At 38.4% G+C, this 26,301-nt stretch overlaps 1 protein-coding gene across 2 annotated transcripts; it reads right to left on the reverse strand.

Moving 5' to 3' along the window:
• Positions 1 to 1,690: 1,690 nt before the first annotated feature.
• On the reverse strand, positions 1,691 to 26,301 carry SQLE (squalene epoxidase). Of its 2 annotated transcripts, none has more exons than XM_011938193.1 (11): positions 26,208 to 26,301; positions 21,377 to 21,629; positions 19,103 to 19,283; positions 17,363 to 17,459; positions 15,722 to 15,835; positions 15,466 to 15,637; positions 13,159 to 13,254; positions 5,676 to 5,818; positions 5,148 to 5,244; positions 3,120 to 3,207; positions 1,691 to 2,234 (listed from the first exon to the last, which is right to left on the reverse strand). In XM_011938193.1, the coding sequence occupies exons 1-11, from the start codon at positions 26,211 to 26,213 to the stop codon at positions 2,042 to 2,044; spliced, it is 1,440 nt and encodes a 479-aa protein (XP_011793583.1). In that variant the 5' UTR covers positions 26,214 to 26,301; the 3' UTR covers positions 1,691 to 2,041. The 2 variants fall into 2 exon arrangements, with proteins under 2 accessions (XP_011793583.1, XP_011793582.1); XM_011938192.1 differs by having other exon boundaries at positions 25,110 to 26,301.

A 26,301-nucleotide genomic window follows, 5' to 3' on the forward strand; every position in this document is an offset into this window, starting at 1 on the left:
TAGGACTGTCTAACAAAGCTGCTCCTTCCAGTATCTTCCTCAGCAACCTGAGTCCTGCCCCAAGTCCCTGTAACTATGTCATTATCCGCAGTCCTTTTTGGTAATAGCCTTGCCATAAGCTTAACTCCCTCGAAATCCTAAATCATTTCTGCATGAAAATTACCCTGAAAAGGAAGCTGCCTGTTAGTCTATTCTCACACGGATATGAAGGAATGTGGGTGGGGACACAGAGCCACACCATCTCACTGCCATCCTACTGTGGCAACTTAACATCAACAACTTGGATGAGAGCAAGAACAATGTTTCCACCCTGAACCTCTATGGTTATGTCCTCCTCTGGAAAGGAAGGAACAAACCAGACCAAACCAAACCCAGAAGCCAAAATCTGTTTGACAGTCATTTTGCTAGTGGTGGGGGAAGATGCATTGATTTGTAGTCAGGAGGCAAAGTTTGAGTCCTGGTTCTGCCACAAGCTACACCTTGTCCCAAGCCAGCCCATTGGCATCATCTGTAAATTAGGACTAAAGGATTTCTCAGGTTCCTTCAGTTTTCTCATTTTACGATGTTATTTATTTTGTCTGAAGGCCTCAAACTCTGATATTGAAGGGAAGACTTGATAGGCTTTGATTATTTCACTATCATAGTAGAAAGGATTTTCAAGGAGTCTCAATGGAGAACAAGGGTAGCCTCGAATCCTGGCCATGAGGGCATCCAGGCCAGGGCAGAATTTTAAGTGAACTGTTGCTTGGTATGTAGGGAGCTTGGAAGTCTCACCGCCTGCAAAATTGTATGTGGGAACATCTATGTCTCAAAGATGCCTTGTTCTTTTTCATTTGTAATCTTGTTAACAATAACCACATGAAGTGAGATCTTTAGTTCTCTGACAAGAAAGCTAACTGCTAAAAAGGCCAGATCTGGGAAAGTGAGTTTTTAACCAGAAAACAGAAGTTTAGGTCAGTTAGATGGGAATCTTATGAAACCACGCAAATGGGTCCACCATATACTCTGCTAAAACAAGGCTTGCTAGTGATTTGGCCAGTATTTTTCTCAACTGAAAGAACTTAAAAATTGAAATTTTTATTGTAAAAGCTTTGTAAGTTATTTTAGCCCTGTTAGAATCTCAAGTAGTAACTTAATTTGCCAGGTTATATTTTACTGCTCTTTCAGAAGTAACAATTTACTTTCATGATATTTGGAGATTTACTGAACTTTTATGATACCCTTTGAACGTCCATAGGCTCTTCAAATTTACTGTAGATAAACCCAGTCAATTCTAACGGATTTTAAGGTATTACACTGGGTATTGCAAGTGCTTATTTGTTCACTCACTGTTTCTTGATGTCATTCTGGCCTGGTTTATAAATGTTATACAGTGGAACTTATAAAGCCCTTAATTGTCCTTCCTGTCAGAATCTGATATTTTTAGAGAACTCAGCAAAGAACCTTTCAGTTCAAATCTGAGTCACAGCCCCAAAATAATATAAATAAGGAATTTTTTTTAAAGAAAATAACCTTATGAAATTGCTTCACTAGAGAGATGAGGAAATCAAGGTGAAGACATTAAGGCAACTTCCCCAGTTGTTTAATAGAACAGGTTTCCCTCTGCACTTTTCATCCCACTTTGGTTTTTTTCTTTTTTCATTATCATGAAGCTATGTAAATGAGCCCACAACAAGAAAAAAAAGACACGAAAGTCCATTCTTCATTTTATTTTCATGTCCCAATTTTGTCCCAACAACTCATCTCAAATACTAAATTCAAAGAAAAGAAAAACTGTAGTTCTCCTCAATATTAGCACTAATTTATGGTAAACAATCATTTCTTTTAAATATCTAACTTGTTTTACCCTTCATTTTGCAAATGAAAGCATGTATTTACATATTTATATACAAAAAACTTCAAAAACAAATTAATCCAAATCTGGGTCCAAGAGTCTCCACTTTAGAAGTGGTATGGTACTATGCTATACACATCCTCCTCAGAAGTCTCTTAGGACTTGGTAAGTTCCAAATATTCATTCACAAATCGTTCCCCTTTTAGCTTAATGAACCATATACTTCATTTCTGAGTAAATTAGAGGAAATATTACAGAACACGCTTTGTACAAAACAGCACCACTACTGAGAAGAGCTCGAGGTTTTGTAATCCAAGGTTCCGACTTAAAGCAAAAATATATGGCATAGACTGCAACAGCAAAGAAATGTCCAATTAAAACTAGAGGGTTAGGAGACAATCTGTAATAGAAAAAAAATACATATTGGTAAGACTCAGAAACTAAAATTTACTCCAAAGATTCCAATTACATATAATCTATAAAGCTCAACAAACATCCTAGGTTTTTTCACCCAAGCACCATAATTCTGTATCAAACATTCTACATTTTAGAGGACTTCACAAACATGTCTGCATGTTAAGTTTGATGGCAGGAGCAAACTCCCCTGCCCATTTTTTAAAAAATATATAAGAAAAAATACTTAGACTATATCCCTTTCAAAGAAGCTAGTAACTCCTGTAACTCTAGTTTACATAAGTCATATACTTTTGGCTGTTTTGTTTACTCATCCTGAGATACCATGCTGAAATACCTAGATGGCTTGGTCTGTTGGGATGTAGGGCTTTTAAAGTATCAGTATTAACATTCAGATTATAGACTAATGAGAAATGATTCAAAGGATCACTTTGCAGATGAGAAAGAACTCGAAAGATTTCACTTTGTAGACTTTCCAGGAATAGCTCCACATATGTCTGTATGTTCAAAACTAATACAGGGTTGTATAAGTCCCTGTACTTCAATGAAACTAATTTCTCAATTAAAATTTCTCAATTATTCCTGGTTCCCAGAGACCAGAACATATGGATAAATCCATAGGCAAAAAACAAGCTTCTATTTTAATCAAGGGTTACAGCTTCCTCTACCACCACCTTTAACTGCTGTTCCCAGAAAGAAAACAGCACTAAATATTGCCTCTCTTCATTTCTTTGGGCCACCTTCTCATTTGGATACTAATAGATAATAAAATATCAAAATGTGTAAGGAAGAAAGATTTGCAGTAATTCATCAACTGAACAGTCCTAAGAAAATCTGGCAGATTTGTATCCTCTGTGCCATCATAACTTACACAGAAAGCAGCCCAACAGGACCCGCAACACATTCACCACCAAGTTTGAAATAAAGGAAGCAGGCTTTTCTTAGTTGATGCAGGGAATCTAAAATAAAATTGTAAAAATAATCAAATATGTGTACACACTTCTGTAGGATCCTAATGATATGTCAGAAAAAATGAGAACAAACGCTACATCTTGCAGATAATTTTTAAATGTCTAGTCCTAGAATTTCAACTACCAGGATTTCTTTTAAATTCCATAATCAGCATTATGGAAAGTAATATAAATATGAATAAACTTCTTTCTGTTAGTAAATAATTACTAATATTTAGGTCTTGGAAGAGTTGTTTAAAAGGTACTTCCTTGATTTTGCTGTTAATTCATTAAGTGACGCAAAATACTTGGGAAGCTCTTTTTAACACAGTTCGAGAAACCAGATTCCCAGTCTCTAAGGTGCCCAACCAGTATCTCTAAGCAGTAAATTATCAAGTGAAAAGAAGAGCTGTGAGTAGCGATAAATAGTAATTCCTTATATCTATAAAGTTTTTAATACCTTTCAAAGTAACTCATAAAACCCTCACCATATCGTATAATCAATTGATAACCTTTTTAACCATTTAGAATCAATGTTCTGTTCAGGTATGCTTAGATTTTTCTTTACAACAGATTTTTAAAAAGTAAAGGATGCAACAGGTAAACTTTTGTTCCAATAAAGGTCTTTCCTCCTCCAATCTTGTAACTTTTAAAAAATGTTTTGTTGGTAGATTCAAATTCATAATGTAAGAACTCAAGAAGTCAGAAAAGCTTAGAAAGAAGAGCTCAGAAAAACTCTAAATTTAGTTCTTTTTATTTGCCCAAAACTCTGAACTTAGTTACTTTCATTTGCCCAACCAGCCATTTTAACTTCTATGCCAATTTAGCAAGAGAAATCTGTTTGGAAAAATCACAACCAGTGAGACTGGTGGTTTTGTGGGAGTTTTTTTGGTTGTTGTTTTTTTTCCTTAGGAAGAGTTAATGGTTACAGAGGCTACAGAAAGCATTTTTACTGTGTCATCTTTTGTAATTATAACCACAGCACTTACCACTAGGGCCTTGTATGATCTATACAAAGAGCTATGTTACAGATATACTAGAGTAATGGCATTTGAGTCAATATGTATTCTTGAAAACTGAAAAGCCTAGTTTCATTAACCTACTATTGTATTTAGCTCACTGTATATAGCTCACTGTAGCCTCAAACTCCTGGCCCTAAGTGATCCTCCCAGCCTGCCTCCCAAATAGCTGGGACTACAGGCATGCGCCACCATGCCTTGCTAATCTTTTAATTTTTTGTAGAGATGGGTCTTGCTTTATCGTCCAGGTTGGTGTGAAACTCCTGGCTTTAAGCGATCCTCCTGCCTTGGCCTCCTAAAGTGCTGGGATTATAGGCATGAATCATCTCGCCTGGCCTCTTTTCCTCCATTTCTAACACTGCTTCTGCTAAGTTGTGTTTTCTATAATATATACATTGACCATGACCTCTCTATAATATGGAAACAGAAACAAAAACACCAAAATAGTCCAAATAAGTCAAGAGTGAATGCATTGTTACTTGTGCTTTTTAACAGGGACAAGATTAACAGCTCATATTCATTTTATAAAATACTACGTTAAAAAGAAATTGAAACTAGTGTTAGGAAGAAAAAGACTATTGCCTTTTAATACATGGCCAAAAACACCTTCCATCACAATCGTGTGTGTGTGGGGACGTGAATGATCTAGTCTGCACCACAGGAATTCAAAATAATGAATATGTTACTGAGGCATTACTATTAATGTTGTCTAAGGAAATTCCACTGCCTTCCAAACTAAAACTAAAGTTTCCCTTCCAAACTAAAACTAAAACTGTTGCTCAAAATGGAATTTTTTAAAAAACTACCAACTTGGGAGTTAGCAAACTCAGGTAACATTTTTATTTCTGGACAAATCACTAACTTTTTTATTCCTTTCCTATGCTAAAAATCTGCAATTGAGAAATACTCACGAAAAAGTGCTACACTTACCATCTGTGGCAGAAAATAATTCATAAAGAGCTTGAGCAAGAATATTCACGACAAAGGAATGAGATGCTTTTCTTTCCCAGTAAAATGATTTTTTGGCCTAAAAAAGAAATAGCTCATTTATTATATGGTAAGGATAAAAAAGCACAAACTGATGTTTATAATCCCCTCAAACTGACATTTATCCTTCTAAGGACTATCTGCAAATAATATTGCCTTATGTTTATCATTTACAAAAAAAAAAAAAAAAAATCACCTTCAGAGCAATGGGTTATATGACACTGAAGCTAAATTTATAGCCACTATGAGCTAAGTGGCCCATAGCAATCCAGTGTTACATAACATTCAAATTTAGAAATTCTCTCTGATTCGCAGGTTGCATGTCAGGTTCTTCATGCCTAAGCAAGATGCCTAAGAGCTATTATAAAGCTCAGGTTCCTTAGTACAGATCTCCCCATCAGAGCCCCACTGCTCTTAACCCTTAGAAATAAATCCATTTTGAGACATTTTTGTCAAAATAATTGAGTTTACCTCAAAAATAGCTGCATCATCATAAAGGTCAGGGATACCCTTTAGCAGTTTTCTCCATAGTTTTATATCTTTAAAAGCAACAGTCATTCCTCCACCAGTAAGTGGATGCCTCATATTGTATGCATCTCCCAAAAGAAGAACACCTATAAAGAGAGGTAATGAAGATTTTATCTTAGAGCATCACTTGAGACAAAAAGAAAGACAACTCAATGTATAAAGATTACTGATGTAAGCTAATAATAAGAAAAATGTGAAAATACATGGAAACAAATCATGATTAAAATTTGCTGAGGCAAAAATTCAAGAGTTGTTTGAATCAATATTGTATTGAATCAATGTTGTATTGAATCAATACCTAACAGGTAGCCAGGCACTGGGAATACAGTAATAACAAGTGTGTGGTCTCTGCCCTCATGAAACTCATATACAAACCTAATGACAAGTCCAACAATGTCAATACATTTATAAGGCTGCCTTAAAATTAAAATATGAAGTAAATAAAAAAAATCTACAGGTATCCAGGCATCTACAAGTATCCAGGCATAAAAAGCAAGTCCTCTGGCGATCATCCCCCTCCCACACAGGGACACTAAAATGAACAACTATCCACAAAGGAAAGCACCTTCATAAGAACCAAAAATCAGCTTGGGTACCAGCTTGGCCAGTGGGACGGAGCACCAAGGGGGTTCCTGGGATCCCTGATTTCAGGTCTGGGCACCTGGACCGCATTTTTGGATCCGTCCTGAGTGAGAGGGGAGCCCACTGTCCTGAAGGGAGAGACCCAGGTCTGGCGGCATTCACCACCAGCTGACTGAAGATCCCTGGAGCCTTGAGTGAACACCAGAAGCAGCCAGGCAGTACCCACTGCAGGCCTGGGGCAGTGGTGGCCATGGGGAGAGGCTGCTGCTTGAGGAAAGGAGAGGGAAGAGTGGGAAGGAACATGTCTCGAGGTTTGGGTGGCAGCTCAGCTACAGTAGAATAGAGCACCAAGGAGATTCCTAAGGTTCCCAACTCCAGGCCCTGGCTCCTAAACGGCATTTCTGGACCAGTCCTGGGCCCCCAGGAGCTCAATGCCCTCAAGGGAAAGGCACAAGCCTGGCTGGATTTGTACTGACTGTAGAGCTCTTGAGTCTTGAGGGAACATCAGCGGTGACCAGGCAGTCTTCGCCACATGCCTTGCGCAATACCCAGTGCTGTACTGGCTTCAGGTCTGACTCGGCAAAGGCCCAGTGGTGGTGGGATTTGTACTGACTGTAGAGCTCTTGAGTGTTGAGGGAACATCAGTGGTGACCAGGCAGTCTTCGCCACATGCCTTGCGCAATACCCAGTGCTGTACTGGCTTCAGGTCTGACTCGGCACAGGCCCAGTGGTGGTGGCCACAGGCATACTTGTGTCACCCCTCCCCCCACCAGTTCCAGGCAGCTTAGCACAAAAGGACAGACTCTGTGTTTGAGGGAAAGTAAGGGAAGAGAACCAAGAGTTCTTTTCCTGGTAATCCAGGGAATTCTCCCAGATATTACCCAAGACCACGAAGGCAGTACCTCTACGAGTCCGCAAGGGTCACAATGTTAATGGACTTGGGGTGCCCCCTAATGCAGATACGACTGCTATGTCCAAAGACTTAGATCACAACACTCACTTCCCTTTGAAAACTTAGAAAGCCTTCCCAAGAAGGATGGGTACAAACAAGCCCAGACTCCGAAGACCACAATAAATACCTAACTTGTCAATGCCCAGACATTGACAAACATCCACAGGCATCAAGACCATCCAGGAAAACATAAACTCACTAAATTAACTCTGATAAATAAGGTACCAGTGACCAATCCTAGAGTAACAGAGATGTGAGCTTTCAGAGAATTCAAAATAGCTGTTTTGAAGAAGCTCAACAAAATTCAAGATAACACAGAGAAGGGACTCAGAATGCCATCAGATAAATTTAACGAAACAACTGAAATTAAAAAGAATCAAGCAGAAATTCTGGAGATAAAAAATTCAATTAACATACTGAAGAACACGGCAGAATCTCAACAGCAGAACTGATCAAGCAGTAAGCTTGAAAACAGGCTATCTGAAAATACACAGAAGAGACAAAAGAAGAAATAATCAAGAATGAGGCACACCTACAAGATCTAGAAAATAGCTTCAAAAGAGCAAATCTAAGTGTTTGGACGAACGGAGGCAAGATGGTGCACTTCCGGGTTCTTCTTCACCACCAGCTCTTCCCGGGCGCGCGAAAATGCAGCTGGCGCCTGGGACGATGCAGATCAACTGGGCATGCGCCAGGTGACGTCCGAAGAGACCAAGATTTACCTGGTGGCACCTGCGGAACGCCCCCGACACGCCCGTGCCCCGCCTATTGCCCTCCCACTCCTAGAAAAGCCGCTCTCCGCCAGTGAGCCACGCGGCCTTCTCACAGCCCCGCTCCTGTCGGGATGTCAGGACTGTGGGAACTCCGTCCGAGAGCCCCACCGGGGGACTCTGTCGGCCTCCTTTGCTGGAGGCCGACAGACTTCTCCCTACCCACCTTCTTTCCCTGAAGCTAGGTGACCAAAATAAACTTGCAGTTTTGCTCCTACACTTGCCTACCCGCTGGTTCTTTTGCGCCCGGCTGGTCTTAGAAAAACAAATCACTAAGTTCTTGGCCTTTAAAAGGAGGTAGAAAGATCAGGGTAGAAAGTTTATTCAAAGAAAAAATAACAGAGAACTTCCCGAATCTGGAGAAAGATACCAATATTTAAGCGCAAGGCTACAGAACACCAAGCAAGGATTGGTGATTGATTTAATCCAAACAAGACTAGCTCAAGCCATTTAATAACCAAACTCCCAAAGGTCAAGGATAAAGAAAAGATCCTAAAAGCAGCAAGAGAAAGGAAGCAACAAACAATGGAGCTCTAGAGCAAGTGATCCTCCCAGCCTGCCTCCCAAATAGCTGGGACTACAGGCACACGCCACCATGCCTTGCTAATCTTTTAATTTTTTGTAGAGATGGGGTCTTGCTTTATTGTCCAGGTTGGTGTGAAACTCCTGGCTTAGTATGTCTGGCAGTACATAGTATCATTGTGCTTTTGTATGTTTCCTATGGAAACATACAGTACGTCTGGCAGCAGACTTAGTGGAAATCTTACAGGCCAGGAGTGAGGTGCAAGACACACTGAAAGTGCTGAAGGAAAATAATTTTTATCCTAGAATAGTATATCCAGAGAAAATATCCTTCAAACATGAAGAATAAATAAAAACTTTCCCAGACAAACAAAAGTCGAGGGACTTCATCAACACCAGACCTTTCCCACAAGAAATGCTGAGGTGAGTTCTTCAATATGAAAGAAAAGGACATTAACGAGCAGTAAGCAATTACATGAAGGTACAAAACTCACAAAAGTTAAAAAGCAAGGGGGATTAAGTTAAAGTGTAGAGTTTTTATTAGTTTTCTCTGTTTGTTTGTGGAATCAGTTGTCATCAGTTTAAAATAATGGGTTATAAGATATGATCTGCAAGTTTCATGGTAATTTCAAATCAAAAGCCTACAAGAGATAAGCAAAAAAATTAAAAGCAAGAAATTAAAACATACTACCAGAGAAAATTACCTTTACAAAAAGGAAACAGGAAGGAAGAAAAGACAGCAAAACAACCAGAAAACAAATAACAAAATGGTGATAGTAAGTATGTACTTACCAATAATAACATTCAATGTAGATGGACTAAACTCTTCACTCAAAAGGCATAAAGTGGCTTAATGGATTTTATAAAAGAACCAACGATCTGTTGCCTAAAATAAACACACTTCACCTATAAAGACACACAGACTGAAAATGAAGGGATGGAAAAAAATATTCCATGCAAATGGAAACCAAAAAACAGCAGTAATGATACTTACATCAGTAAAATAGATTTCAAGACAAAAACTATGAAAAGAGGCAAAGATCATTATATAATGATGAAGGGGTCAATTCAGCAATAGGATGTAACAATTCTATATGCACCCAATACTGGAGCACTCAGACATATAAAGGAAATATTATTAGAACTAAGGAGATAGACTCCAATACAATCATGGCTGGAGACTTCAACACACCACCTTCAGCACTGAATAGATCATCCAGACAGATAAACAACAAAGAAACAGCAGACTTAATCTGGACTACAGGCCAAAGAGACCTAACAAATATTCACAGAACATTTCATCCAACAACTGCAGAATACACATTCTTCTCCTCAGCAAATGGATCATTCTCAAGGATATATCATGGGTAGGCCACAAAACAAGACTTAAAAAATTCAAAAAACAATTGAAATCATATCAAGTATCTTTTCTGACCACAATGGAATCAAACTAGAAATGAGTAATATGAGGAAATTTGGAGACTATACAAACACATGGAAAATTAAACCATATGTTCTTGAATGACCAGTAGGTCAATAAAGAAATTAAGAAGTAAATACAAAAATTTCTTGATAGAAATAAAAATGGAAAGACAACATATAAAACCTGTGAGACACAGCAAAAGCAATACTTAAAGGGAAAGGGAAAGTTTATAGCAGTAAGTGCCTACATCAAAAAAGCCGGAAAATGTCAAATAAACAAGCTAACAGTGCATCTTAACCAGAAAAGCAAGAGCAAACCAAACCCCAAATTAGTAGAAAATAATAAAGATCAGAGCCAAAATAAATGAAATGAAAAAAATACAAAAGATAACAAAATGAAAAGTTGGTTCTTTGAAAACATAAAATCAGCAAACCTTTAAGACAAACTAAGAAAAAAGAAAGAAAACCCAATTAACTCCTTTTCCTATTCCTATGTCAGCAAATGGCTGGCAAAACTATCTACGCCAGAAACCTGGAATTTACATCTAGAGATTTCACTCTCTTATTACAATATCCAAATCATCACCATGTTTTGTAAATTCTACATCCTAGATATTACCCAAATTTATTCATTACCTTTCATTTTACAACCCTAGTTCTGCCCTTTTATCATCACTGACAGAATAATTAAATAATCTTAATATATGTTTTACTGGACTTTCCTCCAAACCATCCTCCAAAAAGTGTCAGAGTATATTCCTGAAATAAAAGTCTAATCACGCCACTGCCTCATTAAGAAAATTCCGTTTACAAAAGTATCAAAAAAAGTAAAACACTTAGGAATAAATTTAACAAAAGAAATGCGAAACTTATACTCTGAAAACTACAGAATATTGTTGAAAGAAAGAAACCCCTACCTTTCAGTCAAGGGAATTTTGACCACAATGACAAGAAAATTCACTGGGGAACAAATAGTCTTTTCAACAAATGATACTGGGACAACTGAATATCCACACACAAACAAATCAAGCTGGACCCCCCTCCTCTCAACAGACACAAAATTTAACTCAAAATGCATCAAAGACCTAAACTAGAGGTAAAACTATAAAACTCGTAGAAGAAAATATAGGAGTAACGGGCCAGGCATGTTGGCTCACACCTGTAATCCCAGGATTTTGGGAGGCTGAGGCGGGTGGATCACCTGAGGTCAGGAGTTTGAGACCAGCCTGGCCAACATGGTGAAACCCCATCTCTACTAAAAATACAAAAATTAGCTGGGCATAGTGGCGAGCACCTATAATCCCAGCTACTCGGGAGGCTGAGGCAGGAGAATCGCTTGAACCCAGGAGGTGGAGGTTGCAGTGAGCCAAGACCATACCATTGCACTCCAGCCTGGGCGACAAGAGCGAAACTCCATCTCAAAAAAAAGAAGAAAGAAAATATAGGAGTAAATCTTTTTGACCTTAGATTGGTCAAAGCCTTCCTAAATATGGCATTGAAAGCACAAGCAACAAAAGAAAAAATAAATATGAAAATTTAAACCATTTGTACTTCAATGGAAACCATCAAGAAGAATGGAAAGAAAACCCACAGAATGAGAAAAATTTTGCAAATCATATATCTAATAAGGGACTTCTATCTAAAATATAAAAAGGACTCTTGAAACTCAACAACAAAGAATTTTTAAATCTGCCCAATTAAAAAAAAAATGCAAAGTCTAAATATACATTTCTCCAAACAACAAATGGCCTATATGCATATGAAAAGATGTTCAACATCATTATCTACAAGAGAAATGCAAATCAAAAGCACAATGATAAAAGGCCTAGTTCACACCTACTGCGATGGCTATGCACACAAAGATAATACAAGTGTTCACTCATTGACAAGGATGTGGAGAAATTAAAACTCACACATTGCTAAAGGGAATGTAAATGGGACAGCTATTTTGGAAAACAAGTCTAGCAGCTCCTCAAAAAGTTAAACATGAATTACTATATAATCCAGCAATACCACTCTTGGGTATATACCCAAGAAATATGAAAATATATGTCCACACAACAACTCGCATACAGATGTTCATAGCAGCATTGCTTGTAATAACCAAAAAGTAGAAACAACCCAAATATCTATCAGTTGATAAATGGCTAAACAAAATGTAATATAGCCACACAATGGAAGATTATTTGGCCATAAAAACAAATGAAGAACTGAAACATGCTACAACATGAATGAACCTCAAAAACATTTTGCTAAATGAAAAGCCAGTTCCAAAGGGCTTTACTATACAATGCCTTTACAAAACATCCCAAACAGGCAAATCTAGACACAGAAAGTAAATTAGGGGTAGCCTACGGCTAAGTGTTGGGAGGAAATGGGGAGTGAATACCAATGGGTTTCTTTGGGCAAGATAAAAATGTTCTAAATTTGATTGTGGTAGTGATGCACACACTGTGAATATACTAAAAAAATCACTGTACTGTACACTTTAAATGGGCAAACTGAATGATTTGTGAATTACACATCAATAAAGTTAATAACAAAAAAACACTTCGAATGACTTTCTATTGTCTGAAAGATTAAATGTTAAACATATATCCTATCTGTCTACCACTCTGACACTCACCCTATGCTCCTGCCATAGGAAACTACTTGAGTTCCTTGAAAGTGCCACCATTTCTCAGCCCTTGGCAGTGTTATTCCATCTACTTAGAAGTTCCTCATCTTACTGTCCACCTCATGAACTCCCACTTATCCTCCAGGTCCAAGGTCCTTTGTTTCCACTGTTTCCTGAACAATGTCCTCCCTAACTACCCCTCCCACTTCACAAGCTTCCCTCCCTGCTCTGCACACTCCTTGACACTGAATCTGTGGGTTTTATTACAAAATTTATCAACAGTGTTGTAAAATTATCCGTCTACATTCCTAAGTAGAAAATTGCCTTCTCTAGGTCAAGGTCAGTTTTTTACCTGTTGTTTCCCTGACTAGCACAATACACTTCTATACACTCAATGTTAATAACTAAATAGATCATAAAAGTAATTTTGGTATTAATAATGCACTAATCCACAGTAACAAACTATCTGTCCCAGATGTTACTCGTAACAGTATAAATGTAATCATGTATTTGTCATTTGGAATATTGATTCCTTTATAAAATAAGCCCAAAAAATAATACCTGGTTTGTTCACTGATGAAGGAGGAAGGAAGCTTGCTGGCATGGACCTCAGACGAGAATTCTCAGTGGCTTCTAAGAATGGTTCTTTCAGGTGATCTGCAATCAATCCCACCCACCCAAAGAACTGGGTTATAACACTTCAATTTCAAAGTATCACATATTTTCTTATCAAATATAAATAAACAAATGCCTACTATGCATCTGTTATGGTTGTTACATATATCCCTTGTGATAAATCAAGAACTAATTATTTCATTAATAAAATTATTCATTAAGTACTTAGCTATTAATGCTAAGGAATGACTAAGGAATCTAAGAAAACATTAATATAAACACACATACAACTGAATGAAAAAACAATGAGGCAAATTCAGATGACATAAAACAGGGAGAAAACCACCCACCTTTCTTCCAAATGTTAACAGACTGTCATATTTAATATTTAATGTATTATAATCAATATATTCTGGTAATAATCAGATGAAATACACTACTAATTCACAAACAGCTGGAGGGTATGTACACTAGAGAAAGAATTCGATTTAGAAGCACAGGCCAGCCCTACCTCGCTGAGCTTCAGTTTCTTCATCTATAAAAATGAAATGGTTGGATTAGCTCATCTCTGAGGTACTTGCAAGCAAGCTTTAAATTTCTGTGCTACTTATATAGAAAATGAACTGTCATACAATTCACAGTGTAATCTGGGAAGAGAATAGCAGAAGCCTCTGTTGAAAATTATTCCATTCATATAAGGGGTAGAATCTTGGTAATCTAACTAATACTAATATAAACCTACCAATGGTTTCTCCCCATAATTTCAGGGCAGTCTACTCCAATTAACCTCTGGATTGGAAAAAAAAAATAAGAAAAAGAAAAACCACCACATTTACAATCAAAGAAAAATAAACGCTAAAAATATCAGGCAATGGACAACCCTTTTCATAAAACTTCGTAATTTCCCCATCTGAAAGCTTCAAAAGTGGCTTAACTAAATGAAAACTTATTGAAATGTTTCCATGTACATGTTGAAAATGTCATTATTTAAAATCTAAGTTTACCCACTTCATTTCACTTCATTTCTGTTAATAATTTGTGACTAAAGTGGTTTCACTTAGTTTAAAAAAAAACTTGAAAAAAAACAGAACATTTAAACAAAATGTACTCATACCAAAAATAGTTTCCTATTACTCCAATCATATCATAATTGACAATCAGGGTTTCCCTTCAATTTTATCAAAATTTTTAAATTTTTTTTACATTTCTTTCCTACGTCATCCCATTCTCAAAAAAAGATCCTAAATACTGTACCATGAAAACTTGAGAATTGTGAAAAAGTAATTTTTATTAATGTTTTAACAAAGATATCTAAATTTCCTGAAGCCTTTGTATTCAACTCAAAACTAGTATGACCCTGAAGATCCCTTACAATTCTCATGTTCTGCAGACAGGACATGTCTGTTCAAAGAGGCAGACAGACAGACCTGATATCAACCCTGGTTCTGCCACTACTAGTAGTTTATACTTGGAGGAGCTAACTAATCTCTCTGAACCTTAGTTCTCCCATCTGTAAAATGAGAATAATGATAATGCCTACCTCACAGAGTGGTTACATAGATTAAATGAAATTGTTTGCTAAACACTTTATAGTAAGCATTCAAGAAATGGCAGCTATCATTACTACAAAAACCAAGCACAAAAATATTCAGGTGTAAGAGATATTCAAAGAATTCAGAGACAGATTGCTGTCCAGAGACAAACTTTAAAAATACCATATATGCCAATAAAAACAATTATTTTTAAAAACTATGCTATTACCTGACAAAAACATATTGAAACTTTTCTTTTTTTTTTTTTTTTGAGATGGAGTTTCGCTCTTGTTGCCCAGGCTGGAGTGCCATGGCACGATCTCGGCTCACCACAACCTCCGCCTCCCGGGTTCAGGCGATTCTTCTGCCTCAGCCTCCCAAGTAGCTAGAATTACAGGCATGAGCCACCACGCCCAGCTAATTTTGTATTTTTAGTAGAGACGGGGTTTCTTCATGTTGGTCAGACTGGTCTTGAACTCCCGACCTCAGGTGATCCACCCACGTCGGCCTCCCAAAGTGCTGGGATTATGGGCATGAGCCACTGTGTCCGGCCAGAAACTTTTCTGTTTAATTTGGAGTTTGTTTTGCTTTTTTTATGTGCTAGTTTAAGTAGTTCAGTTCCAGCATATCTGGTTGACTGGATGAATGTTTCACCTGCCATCCTTATCTCTGGCCTATTTTAGACACACCTTTTGTAAGAACTGAAGATGCCATTTCTTACCAGGTATTTGTGGGTAAATTTTTTCAACCATGTATTCTCTTAAATTCCTCGGCATTTCTCCTCTAACATCAACAAGTACTCGAGTTTCACTGGATGAAATCTGGTAGATGAGAACTGGACTCGGGTTAGCTAAAATAAGTTCAGCATGATTTGCTTTAAACTGTGGTGCATTCTAAAAAAAAAAAGAAAATGTTTTAATAATTTTCAAATTTCAAGTTTATTTTACTGAAATTACAATAATACACTCCTACAGTACCTTCATAAGAAAGCCAACAAAATGAGATGATACAGAAACTTTATTGGAGATCAGGCTTTTCCTGAACTTGGAGAAAAGCCCATCTGCAACAACAGTCAATGGAGCGTGGAGTTCCTATAACAGAAATGAAGACTACTCAGTTTAGTAGTCAGAAACACACAGTAAAAACAGCCATTCTTAAAACATGTGCATGAAGAGATTTAAATATATTATCAGATAGCATTATAGAGGGTAGCTGAAGGTAATACTATTGAAGAAACTGTTATGTGGGCTTCAGATAACGCATGAGCAGTGTTTAGACACTTCCTCTGAGTCGCTGAGGATCATCTCCCTTTGCAGCCCTCCCATGCAAACCATCTGGGATTACTCTCCACTTTGAAAGACAATGGGGGAAACAACTACAAGGCAGGCGTGTAACATAGAGCGTGAATCTCATTACAAATTCCAGGGACTAGCCAGATTCTTTCATTCTAAAATTCTCTAACTTCATATAGTGCTTTTAGTCAGCAGCAAGGGCTTAGAAGAATTTTTGTACAAATGACTACATGTATTTGTAATACTATGACATAAGCAGAGAAAACATTCCAGTCGCCACCATTAGAGTACAATTTCTAAGAGGTGGTAACCCGAAAACATTTCAATCACCTTCATTACAGTACAATTTCTAAGAGGTGGTAACCCTATGGGGAGCAGTCCAGAATTACGTGTTTTTTACTACAATAAACTTTTTTTAAAAAAAGGATAAATTGGCCGGGCATGGTGGCTCACGCCTGTAATCCCAGCACTCTGGGAGGCTGAGGTGGGCGGATCACCTGAGATTGGGAGTTCGAGACCAGCCTGACCAACATGGAGAAACCCCGTCTCTACTAAAAATACAAAATTAGCCAGGTGCGGTGAAACGTGCTTGTAATCCCAGCTATTCGGGAGGCTGAGGCAAAAGAATCACTTGAACCCGGGAGGCGGAGGTTGCAGTGAGCCGAGATCGTGCCATTGCACTCCAGCCTGGGCAGCAAGAGTGAAACTCCGTCTCAAATAAATAAATAAATAAATAAAATAAAAGGACAAATTGTTTTGAAAAAGATTCTCTCACTGTTGCCTGAGTTAAATTGCTCATTTTATCTGAATCATTTCTTTTATGTTGAATCTTGCCTTCTTTCCCCTACTAGTTCCCCTCTGCTTCTCTGCTGATGTATATTACTCAGTTTCAAAAGTATTCATATTAGTTCTGTTTAAAAACCTTTTTGCATAGCCTTCTGAGGTCTTCTAAAGAACAATGTGTTGCAATCTGAAACCTATCCTATTGCATAGGGCTTAGAAATAACTCAGTCCATTTGAAAAATAACACAGGCTGAGTATCTCTAATCCAAAAATCTGAAATCCAAAACTTTTTGAGCAACAGTATGACAAAGAAAATACTCATTGGATCATTTGAAATTTCAGATTTTTGGATTAGAGATGCTCAACTGGTAAATATAATGCAAACATCTGAAGAAAATAAAAAATCTCAAACACTTCTGATCCCTAGCATTTCAGAAAGAGATACTCAACCTGTAAATTGGTACGCCTGCTTTTTTAAAGCGGTAAGTGAAAAAGAAGGAAAAACAACATCTCTTAGAAGAGGTGACATTTGGTATTTCTCACCTTGATATCTCCAGTCTCTTTATCCTTGTACTGAACTCCCATCACAGCATCATCTTCCTCTAATAACTGTAACACAACACCTTCAATAAACTTTGCACTAAAGAATAAAAAAAATATATATTTCTAAAGCAGCACATTTCAGCAATTTAAATTCCTTATCTCCAGTTTATCCATATAAACTGGACATGCATGTGTGTGCAAACACGTGTCCAATGTGTGGTTTTTATTTTCTAATTTATCAACATTTAATACATATTACTAACGTAATGATTTTAAAAGTATCTTAAAAAGTAACATTGGATTTTTATCTTAATTTGTTAAAAAATAAAATATAGGCAGAGAAACTTCATATATCCTCATACATCGATACACAGAGGGGAAAACAAGAATTGGAATGCATCCTGCAAACTGTTAAGAGTAATTATTTCTGGCCGGGCGTGGTTGCTCATGCCTGTAATCCCAGCACTTTGGGAGGTCAAGGTGGGTGGATCACAAGGTCAGGAGATCAAGGCCACCCTGGCCAACATGGTGAAACCCTATCTCTACTAAAAATACAAAAATTAGCCAGGCGTGGTGGCAGGCACCTGTAATCCCAGCCACTCGGGAGGCTGAGGCAGGAGAATCACTTGAACCTGGGAGACAGAGGTTGCAGTGAGCAGAGATCATGATACTGCACTCCAGCCTGGGTGACAGAGCGAGACTTTGTCTCAAAAAAAAAAAAACAAGGGTAATTATTTCTAGTCAGAAAGATCACAGGTAATTTTTATAATCTTTATATTTGGGTTGGGAGTATTTTTCCATTTTCTTTTTTTTTTTTTTTTTTTTTTCTTGAGACAGAGTCTCGCTCTGTCACCCAGGCTGGAGTGCAGTGGCGTAATCTTGGCTCACTGCAACCTCCACCTCCTGGGTTCAAGCAATTCTCCTGCCTCAGCCTCCCACGTAGCTGGGACTGCAGGCACGTGCTACCATGCCCAGCTAATTTTTTCATATTTTTAGTAGAGATGGGGTTTCACCATATTGGCCAGGCTGGTCTCGAACTCCTGACCTCGTGATCTGCCCGCCTCAGCCTCCCGAAGTGCTGGGATTACAGGCATGAGCCACGGCACCTGGCCATATTTTTTCATTTTCATACAGTGAACATACTCTTCTTCCATGGATATCAAGTCTTTTCAGTCCGAAAGGTAAGTCCACTTACTTCTTCACTTGCTTTGTCAATACTTTAGTCTGTGTCAATCACATGAGGGTTCTCATGCTTAAAACTTCTTCAATTAGCGTTTTAAAGGTTACTGGTAAATATAAGTTAATAATCAAGAAAAGAAGCCAGTCCTAACAGACTGGGTCTTTAGTGAGAAGGAAACAGGGATTTCTCCTTGCAGTTTTATATCCTGACTTCTAATAGAAAGTATCATAACCACAAACCTAAACTCCAAAATGTGCACAAATGGACCTATGCCTTAGTTACAAATATATCCTCTAAATTCCAATCACATAAAAATATATAATTTTCATTTAGTCAAAGGAGAATTCTTCATAGTTCTATGTCAAAGGAAAATTCTCTATATGATATTCTCAACAAAAGCACTGAATATCTAACACTCTTCTAACTGATAGTTTAATATACATATGTTCTAGACTATGTCCCAAAAAATTCATTAAAATTTATAAAATCTTATTTGTACAAAAGTCAAATTTAAATGTATTGATTCTTTAGTAATTATATATTTGAAACTGTGGTCTTACTTGGGCTCTGCCATAGCTGCTTTCCGGAGACTCATGATGAATCTTCCGTGATGGAAAGCTCTTCCACTCTGCACTTGATTGTTTTCTGACAGGGGGAAAGGAATCTGAACCTCTGATTTGCTTTCCTGATCATGAATCATGTAACCATTTACAGCCTGGGCATCAAGACCTTCCACTGTATCTGCAAAACAATCAAGGTCAAAACAATCAATTCTGTTAACACACCCAGAGTTAAACTAAGAAGCAAGGAGGACATACACACATCAAAAATGAGTCTCTGCCTTCAAATCTGGAGAACTGAACAAAATTAATGTAACTATTTCAGAAATCGTGATGCTTCTGGAGGTCAATGAGAGTCTTAGCAAATCTGTAATATCATTTAAAGATAACAACATAACTATTTCAGGTCTGTAATTCCACTTCACTTCAGCAAGAAAATGCAACATGAAATAAACCACAATCCTCTCCTGAGTAAACCTATTCTGCCATAAAGACAAAGGAACACATTCAGTCCTTCTTAACACTTTTTTTCAATGTATGAATATGTAGATTTGTCACCAAGAAAAAAGAAAAAGAAAATAAAACCAGTATGGAAACTCAAAAAAACCCCAATTTATATATAAAGACTGAATATATGAAAAAGTAGATTTTCCAAACCAAATGGAAAGGGTAGAATCATCCCCCAACTGTTGATGATTACATACTATCCATCAAAATTGACTCAGGACAAACTGCAAAGAACTTTTTAGTACATCAAATAATTTAAATGGCAGCAAACAAAACACTGAATTCATCAGAATCATGTAAAAATTGCTTTCTTAAATCTAAAGCAGCAAAAGAAGTTGAAAAAGAAAAAACTTTCAATAGAAAATATAACTAAGTGCCAACTGAAAATTAGAAAGTTTAAAAATTAATTTTAAAAATAAAAGCTAAAACAGTACTTTGGGAAAGACATATGAAATAGAACAAAAGATTAATATGTGTATACATAATAAAATTTACTCATTAAAAACCACTGGAAAAATATTAAGATGCCAATAGTAATGGACAAAAGCATATATGGATGATTCATATAAAGCAATACAGAAGCAGTGAACAAATCAGAAGAAATGTTCAAATGATAAAAACATCAATCAAGTAAAAATTAACAATAGGACACCATCAAAATCACTGATGAGATTGTGATAAAACTGATAAATTCATATATTACTGGTGATACTATAAACTCATATTATATTTTAGAAAATATAACAATAATTATCAAGAACCATGAAGACATTAGCATCCTTCGATGTAATAATCCTAATCTTGGAAATCCACGTAAGAAATTCATCCTAAAGATATATTTAATAATCTTTAAAGTTACACGCAAGAATAGGTTCACTATAGTGTTACCTAACAAAGGATAACTGAAAATAACCTAAACATTCATCTAAGTTTGAAAAGTGAAGTATATTATGAAGTCAACTGAAAAACTACTATGCTTGGGCTTAAAATGATAATGACAAAGAATGGTTAACAGTATTGGAAATACGTTTATGTCAAGTGAAAAAGTGGACTCTAGTATATATATTAGTGACATAAAATGTTTAAATATGGTATTGACTGGATGTTTGTGTCCTCCCAAAATTCCTAAGCTAAAACTCTAATCTCCAGTGTAATGATATTTGGAGATGGAGCCTTTAGGAGGTGATCAGGTCATGAGGGTAGACTCTCATGATAAGATAAGTGCCCTTGGAAAAAGAGACAGGGGAGGGCTTGCTTCTTTGTCTCTCTCCCACCTTCCCCACCCCACCCTACCCCACCCTACCCCACCACCCCATACCCACACAAAGTAGGCAATGAATAAATCTTTCCTAAATGAATAGCCGGTGCTTAAAAAGCACTGGTTGAATGGATGAATGGTGCTTAAATAAGATTCTATGTAATAACACTGTAACAAGTGTACAATACACTCTCTACAAATGACAGTTCCCTTCGCCTTTCACAAAATTTAATGCCCTCATTCTAGGATTTATCAGTCCTTAATTTTGACCATTACAGTCTTTTGGCCATGTTATTATATCTCATTAAGTCTAATTCACACGTAATCACACTATTAAATGCTTATTTTATCCTTTGCTCTCATTTTCATGCAAATTTGTTGGTAAATAAGTATAGAAAATGTTATAAATAAAAATAAAATGGAGTACCTTCTTACTGGTCATAGAATGGTCTAAATGAAGAGTGCTTGTTTATACCACGTAACTCTCCTAAAAATCAATATGAACCTACCTCCAAGACCAAGGTCTTTGAGAACACGATAACCACCTGGCTGCAGGAATTCTCCAACTATTCTGTCAGGCTCTTTTAAGTCTCTCTCGATTACTGTCACCTTTCTTCCATCTCTGGAAAGCACTGCTGCCAAAGCAGAGCCAAGCACGCCAGCTCCCACGATGATAACTTCTGGGTCATTTTGAGAAGATGTTGATGTAGAGGCAGCTGCTCCTATTAAGGTTGTTTCTGAAATATTGGTTCCTTTTCTGCGCTGTTTGAAAAAAAAAAAAGGTAAACTATGTATCCAAATCTGTTAGATTCAAATGATGCTACTACTATGTAGACACACTGGACTTTCGCATCCTGGGCTAAAGCTAGATACTAAACATTATCAAACCAAACAAATTGTGACATTTTAAAATCTAGATAATATATAATAATCAATGATATCAAAATATTCATTAAATAAATGTGTGTCATATTATCCCAATAAAATTAAATATTTATTGTTTTCTAAACATGATATTTGGAAAATGTTATACAGACATATTTAGAAATCCACACTGGGCCGAATATAATAAATGCTCATAAGGGACTTCAAAGACTTCTTATAGGGCAAACTGTATCATTAATAACTAAATTCTTCAAATATATCCTGGGAATCAACGAGATGCAAATCATTTACAACTTCTGATTTGACTTCATCTTACAAACTATTCAGCACCTTTTAGATAACTTCTTTTTGTTTGTTTGTTTTTTGTTTGTTTGTTTAAGACTAAGTTTCACTCTAGTTGCCCAGGTGGAGTGCAATGGCGCAATCTCGGCTCACCACAACCTCTGCCTCCAGGATGCAAGCAATTCTCCTGCTTCAGCCTCCCGAGTAGCTGGGATTATAGGCATGTGCAACCACGCCCAGCTAATTTTGTATTTTTAGTAGAGACGGGGTTTCTCCATGTTGGTCAGGCTGGTCTTGAACTCCCAACCTCGGGTGATCCGCTTGCCTCAGCCTCCCAAAGTGCCGAGATTACAGGCGTCAGCCACCGCGCCTGGCCTTAGATATTTTCATTATTCATCTTTATTTTCTCTTTCTGGATTTTCTTTGGAAAAATGCATCTCAATTTAATATCACTTTTATATGACTAAACGATTGTCAAATCTCGCCTACCGATGTATTTATTGAAGATTATCTAAATAAACAAAATTACAAGAGAACAAATAACTCATACTGACCCTTAGGATTTGACTTGTTTACAATTTTGGTCCTTAACATATAAGCACATATTTGATTTATCCCTCCTTTTTCCCCATCCTGATACTCTAAGAGATCCTAGTCAAACAGTTGGTCCCCAAAAAAGGAACAAGGAAAAACCTTAAACCTATCACTGGCTGAACTGACAGCAAAACTTTAACTTTGATCATAAAAAGATGCAAAGTCTTGTTTGGAGAGATTTATGACCACTGAGAATAATAGTGCACACTGGCTTTTTAAAATGAACAATTCAATTTTGTAGTATTTCTTCTTGGTAGGTAGATTCACACATGTGAATACATTTCAGATACAGAATTGCAAGGAACCACCTTCCTTGAGTTCTCTGACCTTAATGATTAAGGTAAGACTAAATGCCCTTTGAAGGGGTTTTTAAAAAATTATCAAGCAAAAAGGAAGAAGACGAAGCCTAAAATCCTTTAGAGCTTTACTCTGTGATTCTAATATCCACCCAACATTCTTTTACCTCTATAATGGACTGGGAATTATGTCTATTCCTTTTATTACATAATTTCTCTTAGAAAAATACTTTTCTGTCCTTTACTACAGAAAGATGTCAATATTCTACTCTTCCCATTAGTATGTCTTAATGGCCAGAACTGACTATATTTAAATTACTGTAGAGGGCAAGACGAGCCCCTTTTGTCATCTTAACCAAAAATGTGTTTCTTCGTAAGTTTTTCCTGTTTTATACACACACACACACACACACCCTGAAAGGAGAGCTCTGTGTGGCCTGAAAACAGGCCTTGCAGAGCCTCATCAGTAGAGTAAGCACTAATGGGAACTTAGTACTCAATAGATCACAATCTAACAACTCCCTGGTTCAAAAAAAATAAAGAGAAAGTCTGGGGCATTCACAAAATGGAACCAGTATTGATTGCTGATAACCCAATTTTCCTACTCCCAAATTTCTCTACACCAGGAACAGCATTCCAGCCACCTGAACTACAGCTCAGTGACCTTAAGGGAAATGATCTCAGACCACAATACGAAAGAGTTCAAATTGAACATTAAGGATTCCCTCTCCCTCCTTTCCCATTCCTCAAACCCATTCACCATGTCACTGAACTCAGCGCTACTCAGAAGGCTCATCCTAAGAGATGTATATTATCTCTATACTAATATTAACAGCTACTATTATTAGGCGGTTATAGACTAGGTATTAACTACCAGCAAGGGTGGTGCCATTCCCAGCTAATGGAAGAGGTAACAGATTCTCACAGAAATTAAGCAATTTGCCAAAGATCTCACATTCAGAAATGGTGGCGCAAAAATTTAAAAAGCAAGTGTGGGTTTACTGCTATAGTCTCTTGCCTGATAGTCCTGCTTCCATTCTTGTACCCCTACAACCCATTCACCATACAGTAACGGCAATGTTCTTTTTGGAAAGTAAAAGTCAGGCCGGGCGCGGTGGCTCACATCTGTAATCTCAGCACTTTGGGAGGCTGAGGTGGGCGGATCACTTAAGGTCAGGAGTTCGAAACCAGCCTGGCCAACATGGTGAAACCCTGTCTCCACAAAAATACAAAAAAAAAAAAAAAAAAAAAAAACTAGCCGGGAGTGGTGGCATGCACCTGTAATCCCAGCTACCTGGGAGGCTGAGGCACAAGAATCGCTTGAACCAGGGAGGCGGAGGTTGCAGTGAGCCGAGATCACGCCACTGCACTCCAGCAGTCCAGCTTCGGCGACAGAGCGAGACTTTGTCTCAAAAAATAAAATTTTTTTTTTTAAAGTAAACATCAAATAATGTTACTCCGATGCTTAAAATCCTCCAGTGCTCTTGGAAGAACTCTTGGGAAAAAGTCCAAACACTCATTGCCAACATGCCCTAAATGATCTGGCCCAAACTACTCTCCCCTCATCTCCTCCCAGTGGCCGCCTCTGCTCCCTTTGCAGGAATCCCAACTACACCTGTATTTGAACAGCTGGCCTTTGCGTTAGGACATTACTGCAAGCATTTACTCAATGCTCCAATATTCGGGGGAGGAGGACTTTGGACCCAATGCCTCAAAATGTTGAGCATTTTCCTTCTGCCTGCTTTTCAAACTGTTCTGTCACTTTTCCCAGTCAGCTGTCACTTCTTACAAGTACTGGCCTTACCCGCAGCACGTTTCTTTCTCCCTCAGGCACAAATCCAATCCTTACCCAAGAATTTTTAAAAACTTTTCCATCATGGAAAGTGGTTGTTCTCCTCCTTCAAAGTGAAATTCTAATGTTTCATTCCATCTTTCATAATCAAATCAATATCCAACCTCCATCTGAGGCTCAACCAATGCTAAATGAAACGAATGTTTTCATTCATTCTTAAGAAGGTCAAAGATGTAACCAAGGCACAGCAAAGAGTTTAAAATAAAAAATATATGAGAATTTATACAAGCACTAACCTACCGCCTTTTGCCCTTTAAATAAAACTTACATTTGAGCGAACCCAATCCTACTTCTACGTAAGACATTCATCTGCCCGCTTTGAAATCAACCTACCCTCCTGGCCTCGAGCTGCTCCTTATTTTCTGATTCAGGGGGGGACTTGGCCCAGAAGAAGCCAATGAAAGGCAGAGCTGAGAGAATATCCGAGAAGAGGGCGAACTGGGAGCCGCTCTGCTGGCGCCCGAGGAGACCCCCGTTTCGGTGGCGACAGCGGTAGGAGAGAACCAGGCCCAGCGAGAGGAACACCAGCACGCACAACAGGACCTCCCTGTTGGCCAAAGTGATGAAGTCCCCGCACTTCTTATAAAAATAGGTGAAAGTGGCAATGCCCAGAAAAGTCCACATGGTTCCAAGGCTTCTTTGGTGGCACCGGTCAAGGCGGAGATTCTCTGCTCGGGAAGGTTTAAGGTTCTCCCCAAAATGCCGTACCAAGAGGAGCACGAAGAGCCGGCCAGACTCCACTAAACAGCGTCCCAACACGAGAAGTCCGATCAGACCAGTTTTTAAAAATCATATAAAGTTAGTGTAAAAGTATGTTAAGCCAAGTTGTACAGGGCGTAGAAAGCAGTATTTAAAAATCGCCTGCTGGAACAGCTCCCGAGCAGACTCGCGCCTCCTCGCCCAGGCAATCCAGATATTCCCTTTTTTCTTTTTTGATGGTGTTCCCTGGGCGGTTGCTGCGGGTGATGGATAGATACTCTTCTGATACTGGTTCTTCGTGCTATAATTTCTTTTCCCACCAACAGCAGGTGCCCTTTCGGAAGGGAATGGGAGTGAAGGGAGGGTCACAGAAACACCTCTCCACTGGGGGAAACGCGGTCTCGCCTCCGGCGACAGTGACGGCGAGCAGCGACCGGAAGGCACAGGGGCTGCGGGCCGGCGCGGGCTCAGAGGCTTCTTTTTCCGCGGACGGCGACGCTACACAGCCCAAACTCAGAAAAACGCCTGCGCCGCCGCCTTCTCCAACAAAAGATGGCCTCGGACTCAAGAGTGCGGCTCCAGGGCAGTGCAGCTCCAACCTCGCGACTTAGAGGCCTCCCGCTTCGCTGGCCCCCAAACCCGCCAACTGCGACTTCGCTTCCCCACCGATGAAAGGCGGTTGCCAGGGGACCTCCCTCAGACGGCGGCGGCGGCTCCCGATGGCCTCCTCACCAGCATCCCTCACGGGCGGCAGCTTTCCCCAGCGCGGCGCGGCCGCAGTAACCAGAGTGATCGTCGCGCGTCCCCGCTCACCGCCCGGCTCCAC

Source organism: Colobus angolensis, unplaced genomic scaffold (assembly GCF_000951035.1).
Source record: "Colobus angolensis palliatus isolate OR3802 unplaced genomic scaffold, Cang.pa_1.0 Scaffold17, whole genome shotgun sequence".
Classification (NCBI taxonomy): domain Eukaryota; kingdom Metazoa; phylum Chordata; class Mammalia; order Primates; family Cercopithecidae; genus Colobus; species Colobus angolensis.